Source organism: Rhinoderma darwinii, chromosome 5, assembly GCF_050947455.1.
Source record: "Rhinoderma darwinii isolate aRhiDar2 chromosome 5, aRhiDar2.hap1, whole genome shotgun sequence".
NCBI classification, from domain to species: Eukaryota; Metazoa; Chordata; class Amphibia; order Anura; family Rhinodermatidae; genus Rhinoderma; species Rhinoderma darwinii.
Genome location: NC_134691.1, coordinates 318665251 through 318687957, shown reverse-complemented (window position 1 = coordinate 318687957; position 22707 = coordinate 318665251). Strand labels below are relative to the sequence as shown.

At 45.9% G+C, this 22707-nt stretch overlaps 1 protein-coding gene across 8 annotated transcripts in view; it reads right to left on the bottom strand.

The window, feature by feature from the left end:
• The window catches only part of ARHGAP21 (Rho GTPase activating protein 21), a 158174-nt gene that overhangs the window by 29298 nt on the left and 106169 nt on the right, over window positions 1-22707 (bottom strand). For all 8 annotated transcript variants that reach the window (XM_075827539.1, XM_075827540.1, XM_075827534.1 and 5 more), the window contains one exon: window positions 266-424. In XM_075827539.1, coding sequence (XP_075683654.1) covers window positions 266-424 — 159 coding nt within the window. The remainder of the gene's footprint in view (window positions 1-265; window positions 425-22707) is intronic.

The following is a 22707-nucleotide window of genomic DNA, read 5'->3' as shown; positions in this document are numbered from 1 at the left end:
TTTTTTTATAATAAAAACTTGTTTTTGCCTTTGTTTTTACCACCAGGTGGCAATGCTGTATTCATATAAGTGCCTATTTGGAATTACTAAATAAAATACGCTACATTGGCATAAGATCAAGTCTTCATTTCAGTTTTTAATCACAGCAATGGAGCTTGACTGCAAGACAGACATACGTACAAAATGAGCATAATTATTGTAAAAGAAGGCCACATCTTCATTCAAGATCTTTGATAAACAATACTAAAAGACAGTCTAAAATTACCGTGATCATGAGAGTGGAGACGGCGTAATGAAGGTGCAGAAGATGTTGGGCTGGGAGGCACAGTAGTTATGGTAGGCGGCTGCTGCACAGATGTGGAGATCACAGCAGAGGCTGGAATGTTTGCTATCTCATGGTCTATACTGGGACTGGTCGGCTCATCTGCAAGGGGGAGAAAAGAAAAACATTCCAAAGAATTACTATTCACATCAAACCTGATTTCAACACAACTTTCTGCTTATAAGAGGTGAAATATCACAAAACCGAAATACATAAAATACAAAAAAAAAAAAAAAAAAAAGTATAAAACATGCAACACGCCAGAGGACCGTAGCAACGGCGCGACGCGGCGGACCGTAGCAACGGCACGACGCGACGCGGCGGACCGTAGCAACGGCACGACGCGACGCGGCGGACCGTAGCAACGGCACGACGCGACGCGGCGGACCGTAGCAACGGCACGACGCGACGCGGCGGACCGTAGCAACGGCACGACGCGACGCGGCGGACCGTAGCAACGGCACGACGCGACGCGGCGGACCGTAGCAACGGCACGACGCGACGCGGCGGACCGTAGCAACGGCACGACGCGACGCGGCGGACCGTAGCAACGGCACGACGCGACGCGGCGGACCGTAGCAACGGCACGACGCGACGCGACGGACCGTAGCAACGGCACGACGCGACGCGGCGGACCGTAGCAACGGCACGACGCGACGCGGCGGACCGTAGCAACGGCACGACGCGGCGGACCGTAGCAACGGCACGACGCGGCGGACCGTAGCAACGGCACGACGCGACGCGGCGGACCGTAGCAACGGCACGACGCGCCGCGGCGGACCGTAGCAACGGCACGACGCGCCGCGGCGGACCGTAGCAACGGCACGACGCGCCGCGGCGGACCGTAGCAACGGCACGACGCGACGGACCGTAGCAACGGCGCGCCGCGGCGGACCGTAGCAACGGCACGACGCGCCGCGGCGGACCGTAGCAACGGCACGACGCGCCGCGGCGGACCGTAGCAACGGCACGACGCGCCGCGGCGGACCGTAGCAACGGCACGACGCGCCGGGGGACAGCAGCAACGGCACGACGCGCCGGGGGACAGCAGCAACGGCACGACGCGCCGGGGGACAGCAGCAACGGCACGACGCGCCGGGGGACAGCAGCAACGGCACGACGCGCCGGGGGACAGCAGCAACGGCACGACGCGCCGGGGGACAGCAGCAACGGCACGACGCGCCGGGGGACAGCAGCAACGGCACGACGCGCCGGGGGACAGCAGCAACGGCACGACGCGCCGGGGGACAGCAGCAACGGCACGACGCGCCGGGGGACAGCAGCAACGGCACGACGCGCCGGGGGACAGCAGCAACGGCACGACGCGCCGGGGGACAGCAGCAACGGCACGACGCGCCGGGGGACAGCAGCAACGGCACGACGCGCCGGGGGACAGCAGCAACGGCACGACGCGCCGGGGGACAGCAGCAACGGCACGACGCGCCGGGGGACAGCAGCAACGGCACGACGCGCCGGGGGACAGCAGCAACGGCACGACGCGCCGGGGGACAGCAGCAACGGCACGACGCGCCGGGGGACAGCAGCAACGGCACGACGCGCCGGGGGACAGCAGCAACGGCACGACGCGCCGGGGGACAGCAGCAACGGCACGACGCGCCGGGGGACAGCAGCAACGGCACGACGCGCCGGGGGACAGCAGCAACGGCACGACGCGCCGGGGGACAGCAGCAACGGCACGACGCGCCGGGGGACAGTAGAAACGACGACACGCCGGGGGACAGTAGAAACGACGACACGCCGGGGGACAGTAGAAACGACGACACGCCGGGGGACAGTAGAAACGACGACACGCCGGGGGACAGTAGAAACGACGACACGCCGGGGGACAGTAGAAACGACGACACGCCGGGGGACAGTAGAAACGACGACACGCCGGGGGACAGTAGAAACGACGACACGCCGGGGGACAGTAGAAACGACGACACGCCGGGGGACAGTAGAAACGACGACACGCCGGGGGACAGTAGAAACGACGACACGCCGGGGGACAGTAGAAACGACGACACGCCGGGGGACAGTAGAAACGACGACACGCCGGGGGACAGTAGAAACGACGACACGCCGGGGGACAGTAGAAACGACGCCACGCCGGGGGACAGCAGAAACGACGCCACGCCGGAGGACAGCAGAAACGACGCCACGCCGGAGGACAGCAGAAACGACGCCACGCCGGAGGACAGTAGAAACGACGCCACGCCGGAGGACAGTAGAAACGACGCCACGCCGGAGGACAGTAGAAACGACGCCACGCCGGAGGACAGTAGAAACGACGCCACGCCGGAGGACAGTAGAAACGACGACACGCCGGGGGACAGTAGAAACGACGACACGCCGGGGGACAGTAGAAACGACGACACGCCGGGGGACAGTAGAAACGACGACACGCCGGGGGACAGTAGAAACGACGACACGCCGGGGGACAGTAGAAACGACGACACGCCGGGGGACAGTAGAAACGACGACACGCCGGGGGACAGTAGAAACGACGACACGCCGGGGGACAGTAGAAACGACGACACGCCGGGGGACAGTAGAAACGACACAAACTGGTGAACAGTAAAAAAAAACAAAAAACACCACAACATAAGCTGAGAACATGGTGCTAACTGACAGCAAAGCCATTTTGTGGCTCTCCAGTTCCTGGAAAAGCTCCACCATGCCCTTATCATACCAAGGCAACATAGCTAAAGAAACATGGTCTCTAAGAAAAACCTCCTTCCACAAACAACAAATTCTCAAGTATCCTATTGTATAGTCTTATTTTATTTAGCAATTTCTTGATAATTTTGGAATTAAAAATCAGGGAGCAGATGTTGAGTGACAATGAGTAGTGGCAGCCATTACAGCGCCCAAAGGGGTTTTCACTCAGCGTAACACTCCCTAAAGGGCCTATATATCTTCAATCTTGTCAAGTTACATTCCATAACAAGGTATAGGTTATTCAGAAACTGGAGAAAGGTAGGGGATAATAACCGGTACTGCAATGGCCGCCATATTTTATGTCGATAACTTAGAGGTCTCGTGTGACAGCTTGTAATGCCCTGTTCAGCAAAGTCATGTCCTAGGGCATTTATTGATTAGGGTAGAAACATATTGTTAGATATGATCTGTTAGGGCTTGGTGGGCTGAAAGGGGGTTTCAGCCCACCAAGCCCTAACAGATCATATCTAACAAGGACAACCACTTTATACAATAAAACCCACTTGTTATAACCCCATGTTTATAAAAACACCTGTTAGTTTAGTGCGGACCTTTTATATTTTAGTGCATCACACCTACAATAAAGCCATAAGGTCAACAAACATGCGCAAAAGGGACATACCAACGCCATCTTCTATTAATATTTCATAGATGTCCTGACAGTCCAAGCATGTCCAGCAAACGCCAGTTTCGACAGCCAGCAGTGCCATAGTATCAAAGAGTTATTCTTCGACCCATAGGCAGAATGACATCCATAGAGTAAAGAGCCATAGCACACACTGAACACCGGGCAGCATGGAACGCGCTACAAACATACAAAATAGAGGTAATAAAGGAGGAAAAGCTCCGTGCAAGCTTCCAACGCATCCGAGGTGATTGCATCTTCATGTGCAAGGCTTCACATCCAGTCCCGGGAATATTAACAAGTAAACTTTTGTTCTGGGCTCTGCTAGAGATGCATTGTGCTTTTATTCCCCCTTTACAGATCACAAGTTGCTCTGTTTAAAGCGGCAATATAATGGTGCGCTAGACAAAGCCGGCACTGCAGACTGCAGCACAAGTTGGTACAAGAGCTGGACTCAAGAAGAGAACTTAATGTATTTCCAAAAAGTTGACCCTGTTGCTTACGTTCATAAATCCGCGCTAGAATATCTACAATACCTGCTCGAGTCTAGGAATGAATGACTTTACTATATTACACGTACCTTTAAAAAAAAGGTACAAATTTGGCGCACTTTACTTCTAGATGGTAAATGATCTCATCAGGCAGATCTCAGGACAAGTTTTACATATGGACTTTAAAGGGGTTGTCCATTTTTTTCCAGAAACAAAGCAATTGCAATACCAGAGAACGCTCAAACCGGAATGGTGCAGTTTCTGGGAAAACAAAAAACCAAAACTCCATTTTTGTGGACAACCACTTGTACCACGCCACATTGCAGCTGTAAATAAATGGAGTGAATTTCTTGTTTAGGCAATTTAATTAGTAGGAAGGCTTCCAATGGCCCGCCCTGACCACTTAACTAAACCAGAAGTAGAACCATTTAAAAGGGTTGTTTGGTAAAGCAGACCTTTTCGAGTTTGCCCCTACTGGGGCATTCTGCGTTAATAGAAAGAGCGCTCCGAACTGGGCAATCTTATCAGGACAGCGCAGAAACAGATGAAAGCGCTCGCTCTGGAGGACCTGCTGCAATGGATTGGAAGGGCAACCATGTTTTATTAGGGCTTGTCCACACGTAATGGAATTGCTGCAGAAAATTTGTGCAGCAAATCCGTTGAAAAGTAACAGACAATCCGCTGCGGAAAAAACACACCGTTTTCTTAATGCTGGGAGATGGTTACATCTCCTCTGAAAAACGCAGTCCACTTTCCGCAGCGGGAATTGACATGCTGCGGTACAAAAAGTATGCAGAACAGGTCAATTTCTGGTCGGAAATTTTATGCAGTGTGTGGATGAGATTTGTTAAATTTCACCCACCTTGCTGCTACTGTATTCTGCTGCATATTTCCCGACCGCAGTTCCGGACGGAAAATATGCAGCAATTCCACTATGTGTGGACAAGTCCTGAGAATGAAGCACTGACTGCAATCTTAGTGATAACAGATGATCGTGTGGGTTTCGGAGGCATCCCCACTAGGGTGGTCACGATAACAGAGCATCATGCTCTGCTCTGAGAATTCAGTTCTGCTGCCGACATCACTGTCCATATATGGACACAGCAGTGCTGGAGTCCCCGGGCAGAGCATCAGCATCACTTGAAGTCACTGACCAAATGTCATGAGCAGTGCTGGAGTCCCGAAGCAAAGCGCTGGCTGATGCTCTGGACTCCGGGACTCCAGTAAAAGGCTGCGTGACTGCCCCTTGCAGTCATGCCATTAATAACACGCCGTCACGAACAGCACTAGAAGAAAACCCTCGGTCACGTGTCGGCACGCCATCAATATTAGAAAAGCTACAGGACTTCCGGAAATGATTCTCCAGGTTTGTACTGCACGATTTAGTACCGAATTTTAAAATTATGTTCTTATCCATATTTTAGATTCCTAATACGGTGTAAACCAATATGGCGGCCCTCCAAATAAGATTAGCAGGTTCCCTCACGGACAGCATATTTAGGAGGCAGATACGATACAGTATTTTACCAGAGGTGTTGCAAATGTAGCGTGAGAATTTTTTTTAACCCCTTCCCGACATTTGCCGTAAATGTACGTCATGGAAAGCATTGACTTCCCGCAAAATGCCGTACATTTACGGCAAATGTTTGGCACCGGCTCAGAAGCGGAGTCGGTGCCATCATCGTCGGATCTCGGCTGTATCTTACAGCTGACATCCGACTGTATTATAAACAAATGTCTGACATCCGACTGTAACGGCGGGGGCCGAAATTAGCTTAGATCCCCGCCATTAACCCCTTAAGTGCAGCGCTCAAACGCGATCGCTGCACTTAAGGTGTTTGCAGCACATCGGAGCCCCAGCAATGAAATTGCCGGGGTTCCGGTGGCTGCAATGGCAACCGGAGGCCTAATACTGGCCTCACGGTCTGCCTAGCACCGAAGCCAGTCAAGATCCGCCCGGCGGCGGAGCCTGATCGGCTTCCGTAGCTGCCGGCAAGATGGCGCCGGGTCAGGAGCTGATCCGGCGTCATCAGCGGTGAAAGTCAGCTGTAATGTACAGCTGACATCCACCTGTAACGGCAGGAACCGGAGCTAGCTCAGATCCCTGCCATTAACCCCTTCGATGCAGCAATCGAAAGCGATTGCTGCATCGTAGCGGTTACTAGCAGATCGCCAGCCCTGACAGGCAATCGGGACTGGCGACTGCTGTTATGGCAAAAGGAGACACAATGGTCTCCTGCTCTGCCATTACGGAAGCCGATTAGGCCCCGCCGGGAGGAGAAGCCTAATCGGCTTGCTGTCAGTGAATGACTGACAGATCTAATACATTGCACTACATAGGTAGTGCAATGTATTAGAAAAAAAAAAAATCTGACCGTTGGACCTTCAAGTCCCCTAGTGGGACTTGAAAAAAAGTGTAAAAAAAAGTGTAAAAAAAAAAAGTGCAAAAAATAAAAGTTTGAAAACAATAAAAATTTCAAGTAATCAAATAAAACACAATTCCCCTTCTACTCTTATCAAGTCCTTTATTATTGAAAAATAATAAACCATATGTATTTGGTATCGCCACGACCGTAACGACCTGAGGTATCAAAATATTATATTATTTATTGCACGCGGTGAACAGCGTAAAAAAAAAAAAACGTAAAAAACTTTAACAGAGTTTCTGTTTTTTGGTCACTTTGCCCTACAAATATTAGAATTAAAAGTGATCAAAAAGCTGCACGTATCCAAAAATGGTACCAATAAAAACTATAGCTTGTCCCGCAAAAAACAAGCCCTCATACACCTCCGTCGACAAAAAAATTAAAAAGTTATGGTTCTCACAACTTGGCGACAGAAAAAAATACATTCTTTTTACAATAGTAATTTTATTGTGCAAAAAGTTGTAAAACATAAAAAAGTGCTATAAATTAGGTATCGCCGGAATCGTACTGACCCACAGAATAAAAGTTAACATGTAGTTTATAACGCATGGTGAACGCTGTATAAAAAAAACGAAAAAAGCTGTGCCAGAATTGCGTTTTTCTGTTTACCTGGCATCCCAAAAAAATAGGATAAAAGGTGATCAAAAAGTCACATGTACTCCAAAATGGTACCAATAATAACTACAGCTCGTCCCGCAACAAACCAGCCCTCATACCGCTACGTCTATGAAAAATAAAATTAGTTATGGCTCCAATAAGTCAGGAAATAAAAAAATATGCAGTTGTGCCCGAGGGGAACATTTCTTCTGTTTCAAGAGGCGATTTATCAAGGACCTAAAATTAGGGAACTAGGAAGGGGAGGGCCCAAACATATCTGCTGGAAGCGACGGCGCCCGTATTATACCAGGACAACACTTTCCCAGCAAAATTCCCCAAACTGCAAAGGTGCGGAGTGTGGACCAAAAGGGGGATAAGAAATGACACCATTTATCAGTGCGACACTGGACTGTGCGGAAAGGATTGCTTCACAGCGTAACACACATCTATGGATTATTTTTTTTTTTATACCACCTGACTATGCCCCTTATCTACTCCGCCCCGCTTACATGTACCCCCACATTATAAATGGAAACACCAGCAAAACTCAAAACAAATATAGTACCAAGCAAAATCCGCTCTCCAAAAGCCAAATGGTGCTCCCTCGGCTCTGAACCCTACAGCGTGCCCAAACAGCAGTTTCCTTCAACATATATGGCATAGTCATACCCGGGAGAACCCTTTTAACAATTTTTGGGGTGTGTCTCCAGCGTCATAAGCTTGGCATGACATTTGCCACTGAATAGCATATCTTGGGAAAAATATAAATGTTTAATTTGCACCATCCGCAGCGCATTCATTTATGGAAAAGACCTGTGGGGTGAAAATGCTCACTACACCCCTTAATAAATGCCTTGAGGGGTGCAGTTTCCATAATGGGGGTCACTTCTCAGGGGTTTCTTTTTATTATTTCACATCTGAGCCTCTGCAGTTGTGAACCAATACTTTGTAAATCGCCAAATTAGGCCTCCACTCCGCATGGTACTCTTCACTCCTGAGCCCTGTCATATGTCCAGGCAAAAGATTACATGTAGGGTGTTTCTAAAACCGGAAAACACCGCATAATAATTAGAGCTGTCTTGTTATGGTGGCACAAGCCGGGCACCACATATTGGGATATCTATGGAAAAAAATCCCATTTTCACTCTGCAACATCGAGTGAACACTAATTTCTACAAAACACCTGCAGGGTTAAAATGCTTACTACACCCCTTGGTAAATGCATTGAGGGGTGTAGTTTCCAAAATGGGGTCACTTCTGGGGGGTTTCCACTGTTTTGGGCCCACAGGCGCCCAGAAACCAATCCAGCAACATCTGCACTCCAAATGGTGGTCCTTCCCTTCTGAGCCCTGCCGTTTGCCCAAACAGCAGTTTATGACCACATATGGGGTATTGCCGTACTCGGGAGAAATTGCTTTACAAATGTTGGGTTCTTTTTTTCCTTTATTTGTTGAGAAAATGAAAAAATTTGCGCTAAAGCTACGTCTTATTGAAGAAAAAGGACTGTTTTTATTTTCACTGCCTAATTCTAATAAATTCTATGAAACATCTATGGGGTCAAAATGCTTACTACACCCCTAGACTAATTCCTCAAGAGGTGTAGTTTCCTAAATGGAGTCCCTTTTTGGGCGTTTTCATTGTTTTGTCCCCTCAGGGGCTTTGCAAATGTGACCTGGCCTCCGCAAACCATTCCTGCTAAATGTGATCTCAAAAAGCCAAATAGTGCTCTTTCCCTTCTAAGCCCTGCCGTGTGTCCAAACAGCCGTTTATTACCACATGTGAGGTATTGTTTTACTCGGGAGAAATTGCTTTACAAATTTTGTCGTGCTTTTTCTCCTTCAGTCCTTCTAGAAATGAGAAAAAATTAGCTAAACCTAGATTTTTTTTTGAAAAAATGTAGATTATTTTCAGGGCCTACTTCCAATAATTTATGCAAAAAACCTGTGGGGTCAAAACGCTCAATATACCCCTAGATAATTTCCTCAATGGGTGTAGTTTCCAAAATGGGGTCACTTGTGGGGGGTTTCCACTGTTTTGTCCCCTCAGGGGCTTTGTAAATGTGACATGGCCTCTCAAACCATTCCTGCTAAATTTGAGCTCCAAAAGCCAAATGGCGCTCTTTCCCTTCTAAGCCCTGCCGTGTGTCCAAATATCCATTTATTACCACATGTGGGGTATTGTTTTACTCGGGAGAAATTGCTCTACAAATTTTGCGGTGCTTTTTCTCCTTTAGTCCTTGTGGAAATGAGAAAAAAAAAAATCGCTAAACCTACATTTTCTTTGAAGAAATGTTGATTTTAATTTTCACGGCCTACTTCCAATAATTTCTGTAAAAAACCTGTGCGGTCAAAATGCTCACTACACCCCTAGATAATTTCCTTGAGGTGTCTAGTTTCCCAGATGGGGTCACTTTTGGGGGATTTTTACTGTTTTGTCACTGAAAGAGCCCTTCAAACCGGATATGGTGCCTAAAATATATTCTAACAAAAATAAGGCCCCAAAATCCCCTAGGTGTTCCTTTGCTTCTGAGGCCGGTGCTTCATTCCAGTAGCACGCTACGGCCACATGTGGGATATTTCCTAAAACTGCAGAAAGTGGGCAACAAATATTGAGTTGCATTTCTCTGGTAAAACATTCTGTGTTATAAAAAAATTTGTATTAAAAATTTATTTCTGCAAAAAAATATGAAATTTGTAAATTTCACCTCTACTTTGCTTTAATTCCTGTGAAATGTGTAAAGGGTTAAGACATTTTCTAAATGCTGTTTTGAATACTTTGAGGGGTGAAGTTTTTTTAAATGGGGTGACTTTTTGGGGGTTTCTAATATAGAAGGCCCTCAAAACCACTTCACAACTGAACTGGCCCCTGTAAAAATAGCCTTTTGAAATTTTCTTGAAAATGTGAGAAATTGCTGCTAAAGTTCTAAGCCTTGTGAGGTCATAGAAAAATAAAAGGATGTTCAAAAAACGATGCCAATCTAAAGTAGACATATGGGTGATGTTCATTAGCAACAATTTTGTGTGGTATAACTGCCTGTCTTACAAGCAGATACATTTAAATTGAGAAAAATGCTAATTTTTGAAATTTTTCGCTAATTTTTGGTGTTTTTCACAATTAAATACTGAATGTATCGGGCAAATTTTGCTAGTAACTTAAAGTCCAATGTGTCACGAGAATCTCAGAATCGCTTGGATATGTGAAAGCATTCCGGAGTTATTACCACATAAAGTGACACATGTCAGATTTGAAAACTGAGGCTCGGTCAGGAAGGTCAAAAGTGGCTAAAGAGGGAAGGGGTTAAAGGTGGAAACGGCCAATAATAAGAATATAATAACACTCATCTATGACCATGCACGAGAAGCATACAATCTCCTTTTAGGTAGATCATATATTTTATTTTTTACACATCAGAAACGCGCACAAAAAAACGGGTTATGATTTACATTGCTCTGCTATCACCGTCTACCCGATGACGTTAAAACCTGGCTGCAGGAAAGTGACTCAATGTGCCGCAGACATAAACAAGGTGTGGAGGGAGATGAACCTTGTCACACACTGCCTGGCACTGATGTCTACGGTCTGTGTGTCAGGGTTATAGGGCAGAAAAAAAAAAAAAAGAAAAAATATTCACCTGTGGAAATCTTAGACGATAATCACTGAATAGCTTTGATAATGCTTCTCCAATACAATGATGGTTATGTGCGCTTCTAAGAATTTTGCATTATGAATGTTAATATTGGAATGGTCTGTCTGGACTAGGAAGCAATTATGATAGTACCGGTATCTCTATTCAAGCCATGATCTAATAGATTATCCCGAAGTTCCCAAAAAACATCTATATTTTCCCCAAAAACAGCACCACTCTTGTCCATGGGCTGTGTTTGGTATTGCAGCTTAGCCTGATTCAACTGAATACAGCGAAGTTGCAATACCAGATAGAGCCCAAGGACAGGAGTGGCGCTGTTTCTAGGACAAAAGAAAAACTTATTTTATCTAAACTCATAACTCCTTTACCATATGAGAGCAAAGAAAATGTATGTACAAGTTTTATCTCATGCCAGTGGGTGGTTTCTGTAAACTAAGTCTTCGCATTAGAAGAGCAGATGGTTTAGCGCTAACAGTAGCGCACGCACACCATGGACTATATGGAGATGTGAGTAAGGGTACGTTCAGGTGATATTCTGTTGGAAAAGTCAGACACTGATTTCTTCTGCAGATTCTTGGCTAAATCTGAAGCGAACGCTCAGATTTCTGCTGCAGATTTGAAGTTTCAACTGCCAGCCACCCATGTGGCTACATGAGTTGGTTTTCCGCGTGAGGCTACATGAGTTGGTTTTCCGCGTGAGGGTATGTTCACACGCACTAATTACGGACGTAATTCGGGCATTTTTGCCCCGAATTACGTCCGAAAATAGCGCATCAATAGCGCTGACAAAGATCTGTCCATTGAAAGCAATGGGCTGACGTTTGTCTGTTCACACGAGGCGTAATTTACGCGCCGCTGTCAAATGACGGCGCGTAAATAGACGCCCGCGTCAAATAAGTGACCTGTCACTTCTTTGGCCGTAAATGGAGCCGTTATTCATTGACTCCAATGAATAGCAGCGGCAATTACGTCCGTAATGGACGCGCCGTTCAAGCGCCTGCACATGCCGTTACGGCTGAAATTACGGGGATGTTTTCAGGCTAAAACATCCCCGTAATTTCAGCCGTTACGGACGCCCTCGTGTGAACATACCCTGAGGCTACATGAGTTGGTTTTCCGCGTGAGGCTACATGAATTGGTTTTCCGCGTGTGTGGCTACATGAATTGGTTTTCCGCGTGAGGCTACATGAATTGGTTTTCCGCGTGTGTGGCTACATGAATCGGTTTTCCGCGTGTGTGGCTACATGAATTGGTTTTCCGCGTGTGTGGCTACATGAATTGGTTTTCCGCGTGTGTGGCTACATGAATTGGTTTTCCGCGTGTGTGGCTACATGAATTGGTTTTCCGCGTGTGTGGCTACATGAATCGGTTTTCCGCGTGTGTGGCTACATGAATCGGTTTTCCGCGTGTGTGGCTACATGAATCGGTTTTCCGCGTGTGTGGCTACATGAATCGGTTTTCCGCGTGTGTGGCTACATGAATCGGTTTTCCGCGTGTGTGGCTACATGAATCGGTTTTCCGCGTGTGTGGCTACATGAGTTGGTTTTCCGCGTGTGTGGCTACATGAGTCGGTTTTCCGCGTGTGTGGCTACATGAATTGGTTTTCCGCGTGTGTGGCTACATGAATCGGTTTTCCGCGTGTGTGGCTACATGAGTTGGTTTTCCGCGTGTGTGGCTACATGAGTCGGTTTTCCGCGTGTGTGGCTACATGAATTGGTTTTCCGCGTGTGTGGCTACATGAATTGGTTTTCCGCGTGTGTGGCTACATGAATTGGTTTTCCGCGTGTGTGGCTACATGAATTGGTTTTCCGCGTGTGTGGCTACATGAATTGGTTTTCCGCGTGTGTGGCTACATGAATTGGTTTTCCGCGCGGAAAACGTAGCGAGAAGTGAGAGGTCACCATTATTTTCAGAAGGCGGATTTCAAATTTGCAGGGGAAAACCTGCACCATATGAACACTCTAATTGAGATGAATCATAAGATGCTTGTCGGGTATTTCACACTTATTCCAAAGCAGAATATCTGCAGATTCTGCACGGTGTAAAAAAACGTTGTGTGAATGAGGCCTTATTTGACTAGTCCCAGGTTAAGTGGTGCATCTATGGCTCAATTCTTGCCCAGTCTGAAGGAGTATTGCAATAATATGGCACGGATGGGACTATGCACAGCTTCCCGCAATAGTCATGTGGCCTGTTACCCTACGAAGATTTTCAAAATGGCTGGAGGAACATTGAATGATGGTGCTCATCCTTCCTTAGGGTCAAGAGTCAAAGTCCTACTATTCGTAGCAAAAGATCTGCTGATGTATTACACTTAAAGGGGTTGTCTAATTTCCAGTTTGGACAACTTCCATCTCAGATTGAAGGGCATCTCACTGTTAAGAAACTGCAATGTAAATTCTAGAAAGAACGCACTATAGGGTACCCAATATAAATGAACAAAAAAAAAAAAAAAAAACGCCATACCCCTGCAACCAGTGTCCATTCTAGGTGGCAGCACCTAGAAGCCAATATGTTCAGAGCCATAGATATTTTCGGATAATTGAGCCCCAAAAAATGTCTAGATCCTCTTTAATAAGCTTACAAAAGCGGCAGTCACGCAGGTCTACATATCTACCCCAACCGTCCCATATACACCACGCTGCATTAAATCAGCAATCTCTCTAAAATAATTTGTACACAACAGTCTCAGACAAACACAATGGAAACTGTACTGCTGTGCAAAGTAAACAGCTCTGCGCTTAGACGGAGAAGGGAGGTGTAATATTTATTCTAATGGGAGACGCCAAAATCAGTTTAAGTGTCCTCGCTTTATGAAGTAAAAGGAACAATGCAAAAAGGAAAGTTAAGACGCTGGATACACAACACGCCATGACCTGGAACTGCCCACAGTGAGGGCCATGTAGCAATATGGAGTCCGCTCTGCAAGGCAGCCATCAGGGCAATACAGGGTACTGCATTCACATGCCCAGGCCGAGTCCAATAGAGAGGCCCACTCACCTTTCGACTGCCACTCAAGAGTCACTGCATGGGACCCATATAAATACACTAGTATTAATTAAAGAGGCTCTGTCACCACATTATAAGTGCCCTATCTTCTATATAAGGAGATGGGCACTGTAATGTAGGTGACAGCAATGCTTTTTATTTCGAAAAACAATCTACAGGGTGGGCCATTTATATGGATACACCTAAATAAAATGGGAATGGTTGGTGATATTAACTTCCTGTTTGTGGCACATTAGTATATGGGAGGGGGGAAACTTTTCAAGCTGGGTGATGACCATGGCGGCCATTTTGAAGTCGGCCATTTTGTATCCAACTTTAGTTTTTTCAATGGGAAGAGGGTCATGTGACACATCAAACTTATCGAGAATGTCACAAGAAAAACAATGGTGTGCTTGGTTTTAACGTTACTTTATTCTTTCATGAGTTATTTACAAGTTTCTGATAAAGATAGTGGGGCCACGGGATATCTGAAATTGCTACATGATGATGTGTTTCCCTTTTTATGCACTGAAGCTGGCACGTTCCCTGCGTTTTTCCAGCAAGATGGTGCACCACCACATTATGGGTGTCAGGTCCGAGCATTCCTAGATGAACAGTTTCCTGGAAAGTGTATTGGTCATCGTGGGCCAGTTGGCCACTTTATAAGCGATTTTTAGCTTTATGCTAATGAGTTTCTTAATGCCCAAGTGGGCGTGTTTTTAACTTTAGACGAAGTGGGCGTTGTACAGAGGAGTGTATGACGCTGACCAATCAGTGACCAATCAGCGTCATGCACTTCTCTCCATTCATTTACACTGCAGATGTTTATCTGGGGTTTATTCAGAATCCTGACACGTCTGTAGCGTCTTTGAGATTTACAGAAAGGCAAACGTAATCTCGCGAGATTACGATGTAACCTGTCATTTCAAACTAGATTAGGTTTGCCTTGCTAGAATCTCACAGAAAAGATTCACAAGTGTCAGGATTCTGAATACACATCACGTCCTGGATGGAGGTAATGTATATTCATTATCAGGACACTCCAGTAATGTTAGGGCTTGTGTATGTGGCTGCACATAATGATATAACTATATCGCTAGTGCAGTGTAAATGAATGGAGAGAAGTGTATGACGCTGATTGGTCACTCATTGGTCAGCGTCATACACTTCTCTCCACAACGCCCACTTGGTCTAAAGTAAAAACACGGCCACTTGGTCTAAAGTAAAAACACGCCCACTTGAGCATTAAGAAACTAATTAGCATAAAGCTAAAAATCGCTCATAAAGTGGTTTCAAATAGATCGTTTTTCTAAATAAAAATCATTACTGTCACCTACATTACAGCGCCGATGTCCTTATATAGGAGACAGGGCACTTATAATGTGGTGACAGAATCTCTTTAAATGGGCTCTATTAATAAATAGGGTTTTTCCGATCTTAAGACTTTTATGGCCTATCCTGTGGGTAGGCCATAAATGTCTGATGGAATTCAGTCCCCAACCCCGTCCTGTCTGGGCCTGAAAGAGTGCAGTGGTTTTGACCTGTAAGAAAAGCTTTTCCATTCTCTACATTGGGGCTCACGATTACAAAATGTGCATGGGAGGGGGGAGAGAACATGATTTATTCAACCCCTGAAACATGTCCCCTTAGCTGTCCACCAACTGTATAAGAGGTACCAGATGTTGTATACGAGATGTGGGACGAAACTGGAAATCAGTGATGGTCCAAGATACCAGACATCAATGTGATCTTCTGACACGGGTCTTTAGCGTATCAGATCATTTTGGCTTGATTTACTCTAAGGGCTTATTCAGACTAACGTTTTCATAACCTGTGATGGCTGTTTTTTTACGGCCTCCACACGGTTCTATGCATTTCTATGGGGATGTTCACTCGGCCGTTGTTTTAACAGACCGTGTGAAAGTCCTGTGAAAAAATAGGATATGTCCTATTTTTGTCAGTTTTCACGGATTTCTCAATAAACTCGTGTCTATGAGGGATCCGCAAAAACTTGTCCCGCACCGGGTGGTGAATCGGACCTGAAAACTGCCGTTTTTCACCTCCGATTTTACGCACGCTCGTTTAATAAAACCTAATAGTGTCCGCCCTAACTGCTGGTAATCAGAAATCCTAATATTACTAGACAGAAGTTGTGATTTAAGGACGAAGACTCATTTGGTTTTCTTTATTTTGGGGGAAATGCTCTTTAAAAGTTCAGCAGATGTAAAAAATAACGTGTATATATGTAGACAGCTGAGAACATGGAGGTCAAACAAGTGTTTCTTGTGGCCAAGGGTCCAGCAAGTGTCCTGCAGTAGCTGCAGATGTTCACAAGAAGAATTTGACAGTCGCATCCAAGAAGAAGATGGAGCACGTTAGGTCGTGAGAAGCTCAGTTTGAGAAGTTTCTCCAGCCGAACATACAAATATCCCAGAAATAAATAAAGTTGCATATTGTGAAACCTCAATTGGCGAAGAGGTTGTGACATTTTAAAAAATGTCAATAAAAGTTTCAGGAACTTCAAATTCTGTGGAAGAAACTGAATTCTTCCTGACTGTATGCAAATTTTTCCGATCGTCCTCTTGAGCAACAAAAAACAAAACCGGTTTCTCCACTTCAGCTTCCTTGGTATGAATGACTATATAGATTTATCAACTTTTTATTGCCGTTTCAATTCGTATTCAGTTTTATGGTTGGACCAGCATCCTGCAAAATTCAGGGAGAATAGCGCAATGGTGGATGAACCTGGGTGCAGGCGTCCAGACAGTAGGACGTGGTCCACCTTCCAATATGTTGGATTCACAATAATTATGGATGTTCTCATTTCATTAACAATTTAAAGTGGTTGTCTCTTATTGACAAGCCCTTTCCTTATGCATTATTCGGACATATGGACGTCATGGGGGGGGGGGGCCCACTTAGGACCACCTATGGGCAGAATGGAGAGAGCCACTATCAGTGGCTTCCGCTCCGGCAGACCCTCTTCTTCGACCCATTTCAAGGACATGGTCATTTTCAATGAGTGGGAAGATTCAGCTTCTCCTCGCAATAACAGCTGATCAGAGGATGATCATGAAGACAACCCCTTTCTAAATGCCCTATTATGACATATGGACATCAGAGGGGAGTCCCCTACTCGACTCATTAGCCGGAGCGGTCAGCCGCACACAAGGAGAGTGTAAGACCGGGTCCATAAGGGTCGGATTTACTGCAAATCCAATTAGAATCATGCAGGTTGAGGTCCGGTTTGCAGCTGCAGATTTTCCTAAAAAATTCATAAGCAGCAAAAAATAAATAATTCATTCTTTTAAAGTCTGCAATAGCAAGTTTTGTGGCAAATCTGAAGCAGAATCCGCAAGTCTACATTACCTGAGGATTGGATTGTGGACTTTTATTTCTATATAGAAGAAAATCAACAGAAATTGACAAGTTGCCAATAAAAAATAAAAACTTGTGGCCCCCGACGTGCACAAAAACGGCTATTTTCTGGCAAGAACTAAGCAGCCATTAATCATTTTAAAACCATGCCGCTTTCCTGGAAACCCACATGCCAGCTAGGTTTTCGCTGGTACTGCGGCTGCACCTCAGGGGCCGCAACGTGTATCTGCTCCTACATGATGTCTTACTGTGAATGGATTGTGGGTCTAATTGGCTAACACCTTAAAAAGAGGTTTTCCACTGATTGCCGTTTATGGTACATTCACTGAATAGGCCATAAAAGCCAGATCAATAAACTCTTTGGAGACTCCCTGCAGCCAGGATCATTCGAGATGCAGAGGTCAATAAAATATATGGATGTTCATGTATTAATATTCATGGGGCCTCCATGTAATGCGTCCTATTACACGGCCCGCGAAAACGAGCGCCGATCAACGAGGCAGCTAGTTGATCAGCGCCGATTTGTTCTTTTCACAAGGAGCAATGATCAGTAAGGTATGAGGACGAGCGATCGTTCCTACGATCGCTTGTCCTCATACACTTCCATCATAGCGGCAGCACATCTGCCCGTTTACACAGGGAGATGCGCTGCCGACAACGATATTTTCTTCTGCATAAAATGATACGATCAGTCGATGGAAAAGCGTTTGCTGGTTCATCGGCTGATCGTTGCCCTGTTTACACAAGGCAGTCATCGGGAGCAAGCACTCATGAACGCTCGCTTGCCCGATCATTGGCCTGGGTATGACGTAGACAGCCGAGTACAGCGCTCTGCTGTTACCATCATCCCCATAACCTGTGGATAAGTGATAAATGTACATTTTGGGAAATTCCCCTTTAACTCTATTACTTGGATTAGACTATTTGGCCTCTAAGCGAACGTGACGCTTTCATTTTACAGTCAACTATGATAATGTAAGTCAGTGCAAGCACTTTACGTCACGGCCGATATTGTGGGAAGAGAAGGGGTTAACCTGCTGACCGTGTTAACCAGTTTTCTGGTAATGAACCTTGTCGTTGGTACTAGAGAGCACGTCACAGCAGCGAGAGTGAATTCACCTTTATCTCGTATGGCCCGATGCCAAGATAACAGAGTGCAGAACGCTGATCTTATGTGGAGCAGACCCGGCCCGCGGCCCTGCCTGTCACACAAGAAATATTTCTCTTTAAACAAAGCCAAACCCCTTTTTTACGCAACATTTTATCGTTGTGTAGCCTCACAAGCCTGTTGTGGCATGTCAAGTGGTGCAATATGGAAGAATTCAAGTTGAATGGTAACAGATGTGCGCCATGTCCATGTGATCGGCCGCCCATGGGTGTCGTACACGGCGAGCCGGATGTGAAAATGGGCCTGTTCTCCATGTACAGGTGGCAAATTCAACCCAGTCCAATTCGCTTAACCAGTGTACAAAAACAGTTTTTGATGTGTTTGTCGGTACATTTTTGTTAAGGGGTTTGGGTCTGGCTGGAATAAAAAAAAAAAAATCCAAATACCTTAGGCTATGTTCACACGGAGTATTTTGGGGGAGGAATATCTGCCTCAAAATTCCGTTTGGAACTTTGAGGCAGATATTCCTCTCCCTGCACGCCGATTTTCGCGCCGTTTTTCGCCCGCGGCCATTGAGCGCCGCGGGCATAAAACAGCGAAAAATACGCTTTCTCTGCCTCCCATTGAAGTCAATGGGAGGTCAGAGGTGGAAGCGCCCGAAGATAGGGCATGTCGCTTCTTTTTCCCGCGAGGCAGTTTTACTGCTCGCGGGAAAAAGACGCCGACGCCTCCCATTGAAATCAATGGGAGGCGTTCTCGGGCCGTTTTTGCCGAGTTTTGCGACGCGGTTTCCGCGTCAAAAAACTCGGCAAAATACCCCGTGTGAACATAGCCTTATGAAGGCATTCTGCGTTACTAGACGGGAGGTCCCTCATTCAGAACCTTCATCAGCAAATCCAAAAAGCATCTTTCCGGAGGACGCAGCACGTCTGTGGATAAGGCTTCGTTCACATCAGAGCTTTTGTTAGGAGCCTCAGTCACGGATGACTGACACCATGACTGAAGACCCAAAAGGATCGCTTTATAGCCAATGGGGTCCATCAGGCACGGTTTGTGTCCGTCATGATGTACATATGCCTTTTTTCAACTGTACTAACCGTGTAACGGATCCGGCAAGGCCATTATTTTCATTTTTCTGTTCCTATGATGGAACTGAAATATGAACATAGTTGATAAATAAGGCCCGTTGAGGCCCCATGCACACGACCGTAAAAAAAACGGACCCATTCACTTTCATTGAACGCAGACACCTTTCCGTAGCACTACGGAAGGGTGTCCGTGCCGTGGAAATGTTCCGGGAATAATGGAACATGTCCGTTCTTTTGCATTTTGCAGGCCGTGCTCCCATACTTTGTATGGGAGCACGGCGCGAAAATGCGGCTGTCAGTCGGCGGCCTACCGTGCCTGCAATCACGGGCTGTGATTGCAGGCACGGTCGTGTGCATGGGGCCTGAATTTGATAGATTGACTGAAGACCCTGTTCACATCATGTGGGCCTATGTTGAACGTATACGCCAGGAAAAGGCTCCCGATGTATACATGAAACGTAGGCAGTGACTGATGCCAAACCGTGGCATCGGTGACCACAGAATATAATGGTATCCGTTAAAAAGATACGTCATGAACTAGGATCATGACGTATCCATTCTTAAAAAAAAAAAGTTATACCAACTTATACCAGCCTGGCAGAGGCTAAAAGGACACTTGACCTCCGTTGGGCTAATGGAGCCCAGTGGACGTTTAGCGTGTACGTTGGTTGGTTTTCCGATGTTCACGCTAAACACCACAAATGTGATGTGAACAGAGCCCAACAGTTAAACTGGCCTTGTTGCCCATAGTAACCAGTCACAGCAGCTTAATTTTTTTTAAGCGGATCACTGATTTTTTTGCTGGGGGCAACAGGGGCAGTTTTATTGTTAGACAGTTTTGATAAATCTGCCCCACTGTTTCCCCTGTGGTGGTGGAGCAGGGGAATTAAACATGTGTTGCCAGGTTAGGCTAAGCTCATAGCTCGTTTTGTGCACACGTTTGTGGTATACGACGGCGTATACGTTTTGAGTGTTACAAAAACGTATGCATTTGTATCATACGCTTACGTTTTTTTGTAGTATACGTCATGTACGTTTGCGTCCGTTCTTACTCCTAAAAACGTACACTTTTCTGTTCTTGAGCGAAATCAAACTTTGTAAAGTCAGGAGTTCCCATATATGGTGACAAAAACGTATACGTTTTACGTATGCAAACGTAGGGTTTAAAATTGCATACGTCGTCCGTACGTCACCATTGACTTCAATACAAATAAAAGCGTACACGTTTTTGAAAAGATCTGAAAAGCGTAGTAGACTACGCTTTTCAGAACATGGCAAAAAAAACAAGGGTAGAATGTAAGTGCACAAACCACCATTGGGGCGTCAGTCCTGACCATAGAACTCCGTTTCTTCATGTCAAAATGTGTAAGTCAGACATGCAGTAAAAACGAGAGGTGAATTTAGTGCATGTAATTAAAATCATGCATGAGGGTTTTACAGGTGTTATTCCCTTGTTGCATTTTTACTCAAATGAACATAATGGTGGAAACCACAGAACACAGTGGGCAACCTGTAGGGTTGTGGTCGGGGACACTGGCTCTTAGTTGGTGTTCACACATCGTGACCAATTTGCATTTTTTTAACCGATTTAACGAAGACTGATACCGCAGAGCTAAGCTTGTAATTTGATATAACTATTTGCAGCCCAAAGAGTTAAATGAAACAATTTAACTCTGACAAATTCAACTCTGCTACATCAGTACGTGATATGTACATTTTTTTCCAGTTTATTGCCACAGGTAAAAAGCATTTGCCAATTTATCAATGAACATAGCGCACTTATCGGAGACACACATGATACAAGCGTTTTAAGGAAATGTGTGGGTTAAACAATTGAGGCTGATGTGGTAACACTCACTTATCACGGCAATAAGCGATGCTCACGACTTGTAAAACACACAAATAATGCATGGTGTGGGCTGAAACGCTGTACAGTAGCATGGCACCTCCATAAACATACTCACTTAAAGGAACACAATCCCATGAAATTACCAACACAAGAAAAACGGTTCCATCCATAGTAATATCACAACAGAGAGGTCTTGCTTTACAGCATTTTGTTAAAATGCTAGACACTCCCTATTCCTTAAAGCAAAGTTGTTACCTCTTCAAGATAGGGCATCAAAATTACTGGGCTCAATTGCACCCATAACATGGTTTCGAAAAGTGCAAATCATGAACCTAAAAATAGTGTTGCACTTTGCACCCCAACTCCTAAAATGTGGCCAGGCTGATGGATAGTGTCCTGCAACTCATCGCTTTGCTGATTCTCAAATAGCACTCAAACAGAAGTGTCTTATGAGGCTCACCATTCGTGGGTGTTTAGAATAGTGGTAGTAGGGGACTGACGTAATAAAAGGTGTGAACAGAAGTGTAAAGGGGTCTGTCCTGGTGAAATTTGTCTTTATAGAGGCATTGCCATCACACATATATGCCATATCCACAGGATCGGTACAGGCCCCACCTCTAGGACGCACACCTATCTCCAGAACAGGGGTCCGGCCGGCCGATTCATCCAGGCGGAGAATGAATGGAGGGGTGGCCACAATTGTGCACAGCTCTCTCCATTACTTTCTGTAGGAGTTACGGAAACAGCCAAGCAAGCTTTAGGACATCAGAAATTCAGTAAAATGCAACAAAGGTCTGTGTTGCACGATAAACTAACAAAATGGATCTTCTACATATAGACATTAGATGGTGGTCAGACGATCCAAATGCTGAAAGAACCAAGGATCTCTCGGCGCACATATATACTTGTATTGGTTCTTGTTTATACATGAACGAGAGGGGACACTGTAAGGCTTCATGCACACATCCGTTGCCCGTCGTTTGGCCACTAATGACGGATCCGTGAAACACTGACTGCACACTGATGGCTTCCGTGAGCAGTCAGTTGTTCCAATGGACCAAATTAATGGAATGGCCGAGGCTGTTCCCTCAAAAACGGACAGGAGTAGGACCTCTATTTTTGTCGAAATGGCCACACGTTTGCATTAAAACAATGGAAGTGTGCATGGCCCCATAGAAATTAATGGGTCAGTGTGCTTACCGTTAAAAAAATGGATAGCACCCTGAATAAAATAACTGACGTGGGCATGATCTCTAAGGGCATGTTCACATCTGCGTCAGGTTTCTGTTCATGGTTTCCATCAGACCTTTCCGTTTGGTTTCCGTTCATCGGTTCCCCTCAGCTTTATGTTTGCATTACCATTTCTGTTTGTCTCCGTTCCGTAAGCTTTCAGTTTCTTTGCCGGAATCAATAGCGCAGTCGACTGCGCTATTTATTCCGCCCAAAAACCTTATGGAATGGAGACAAA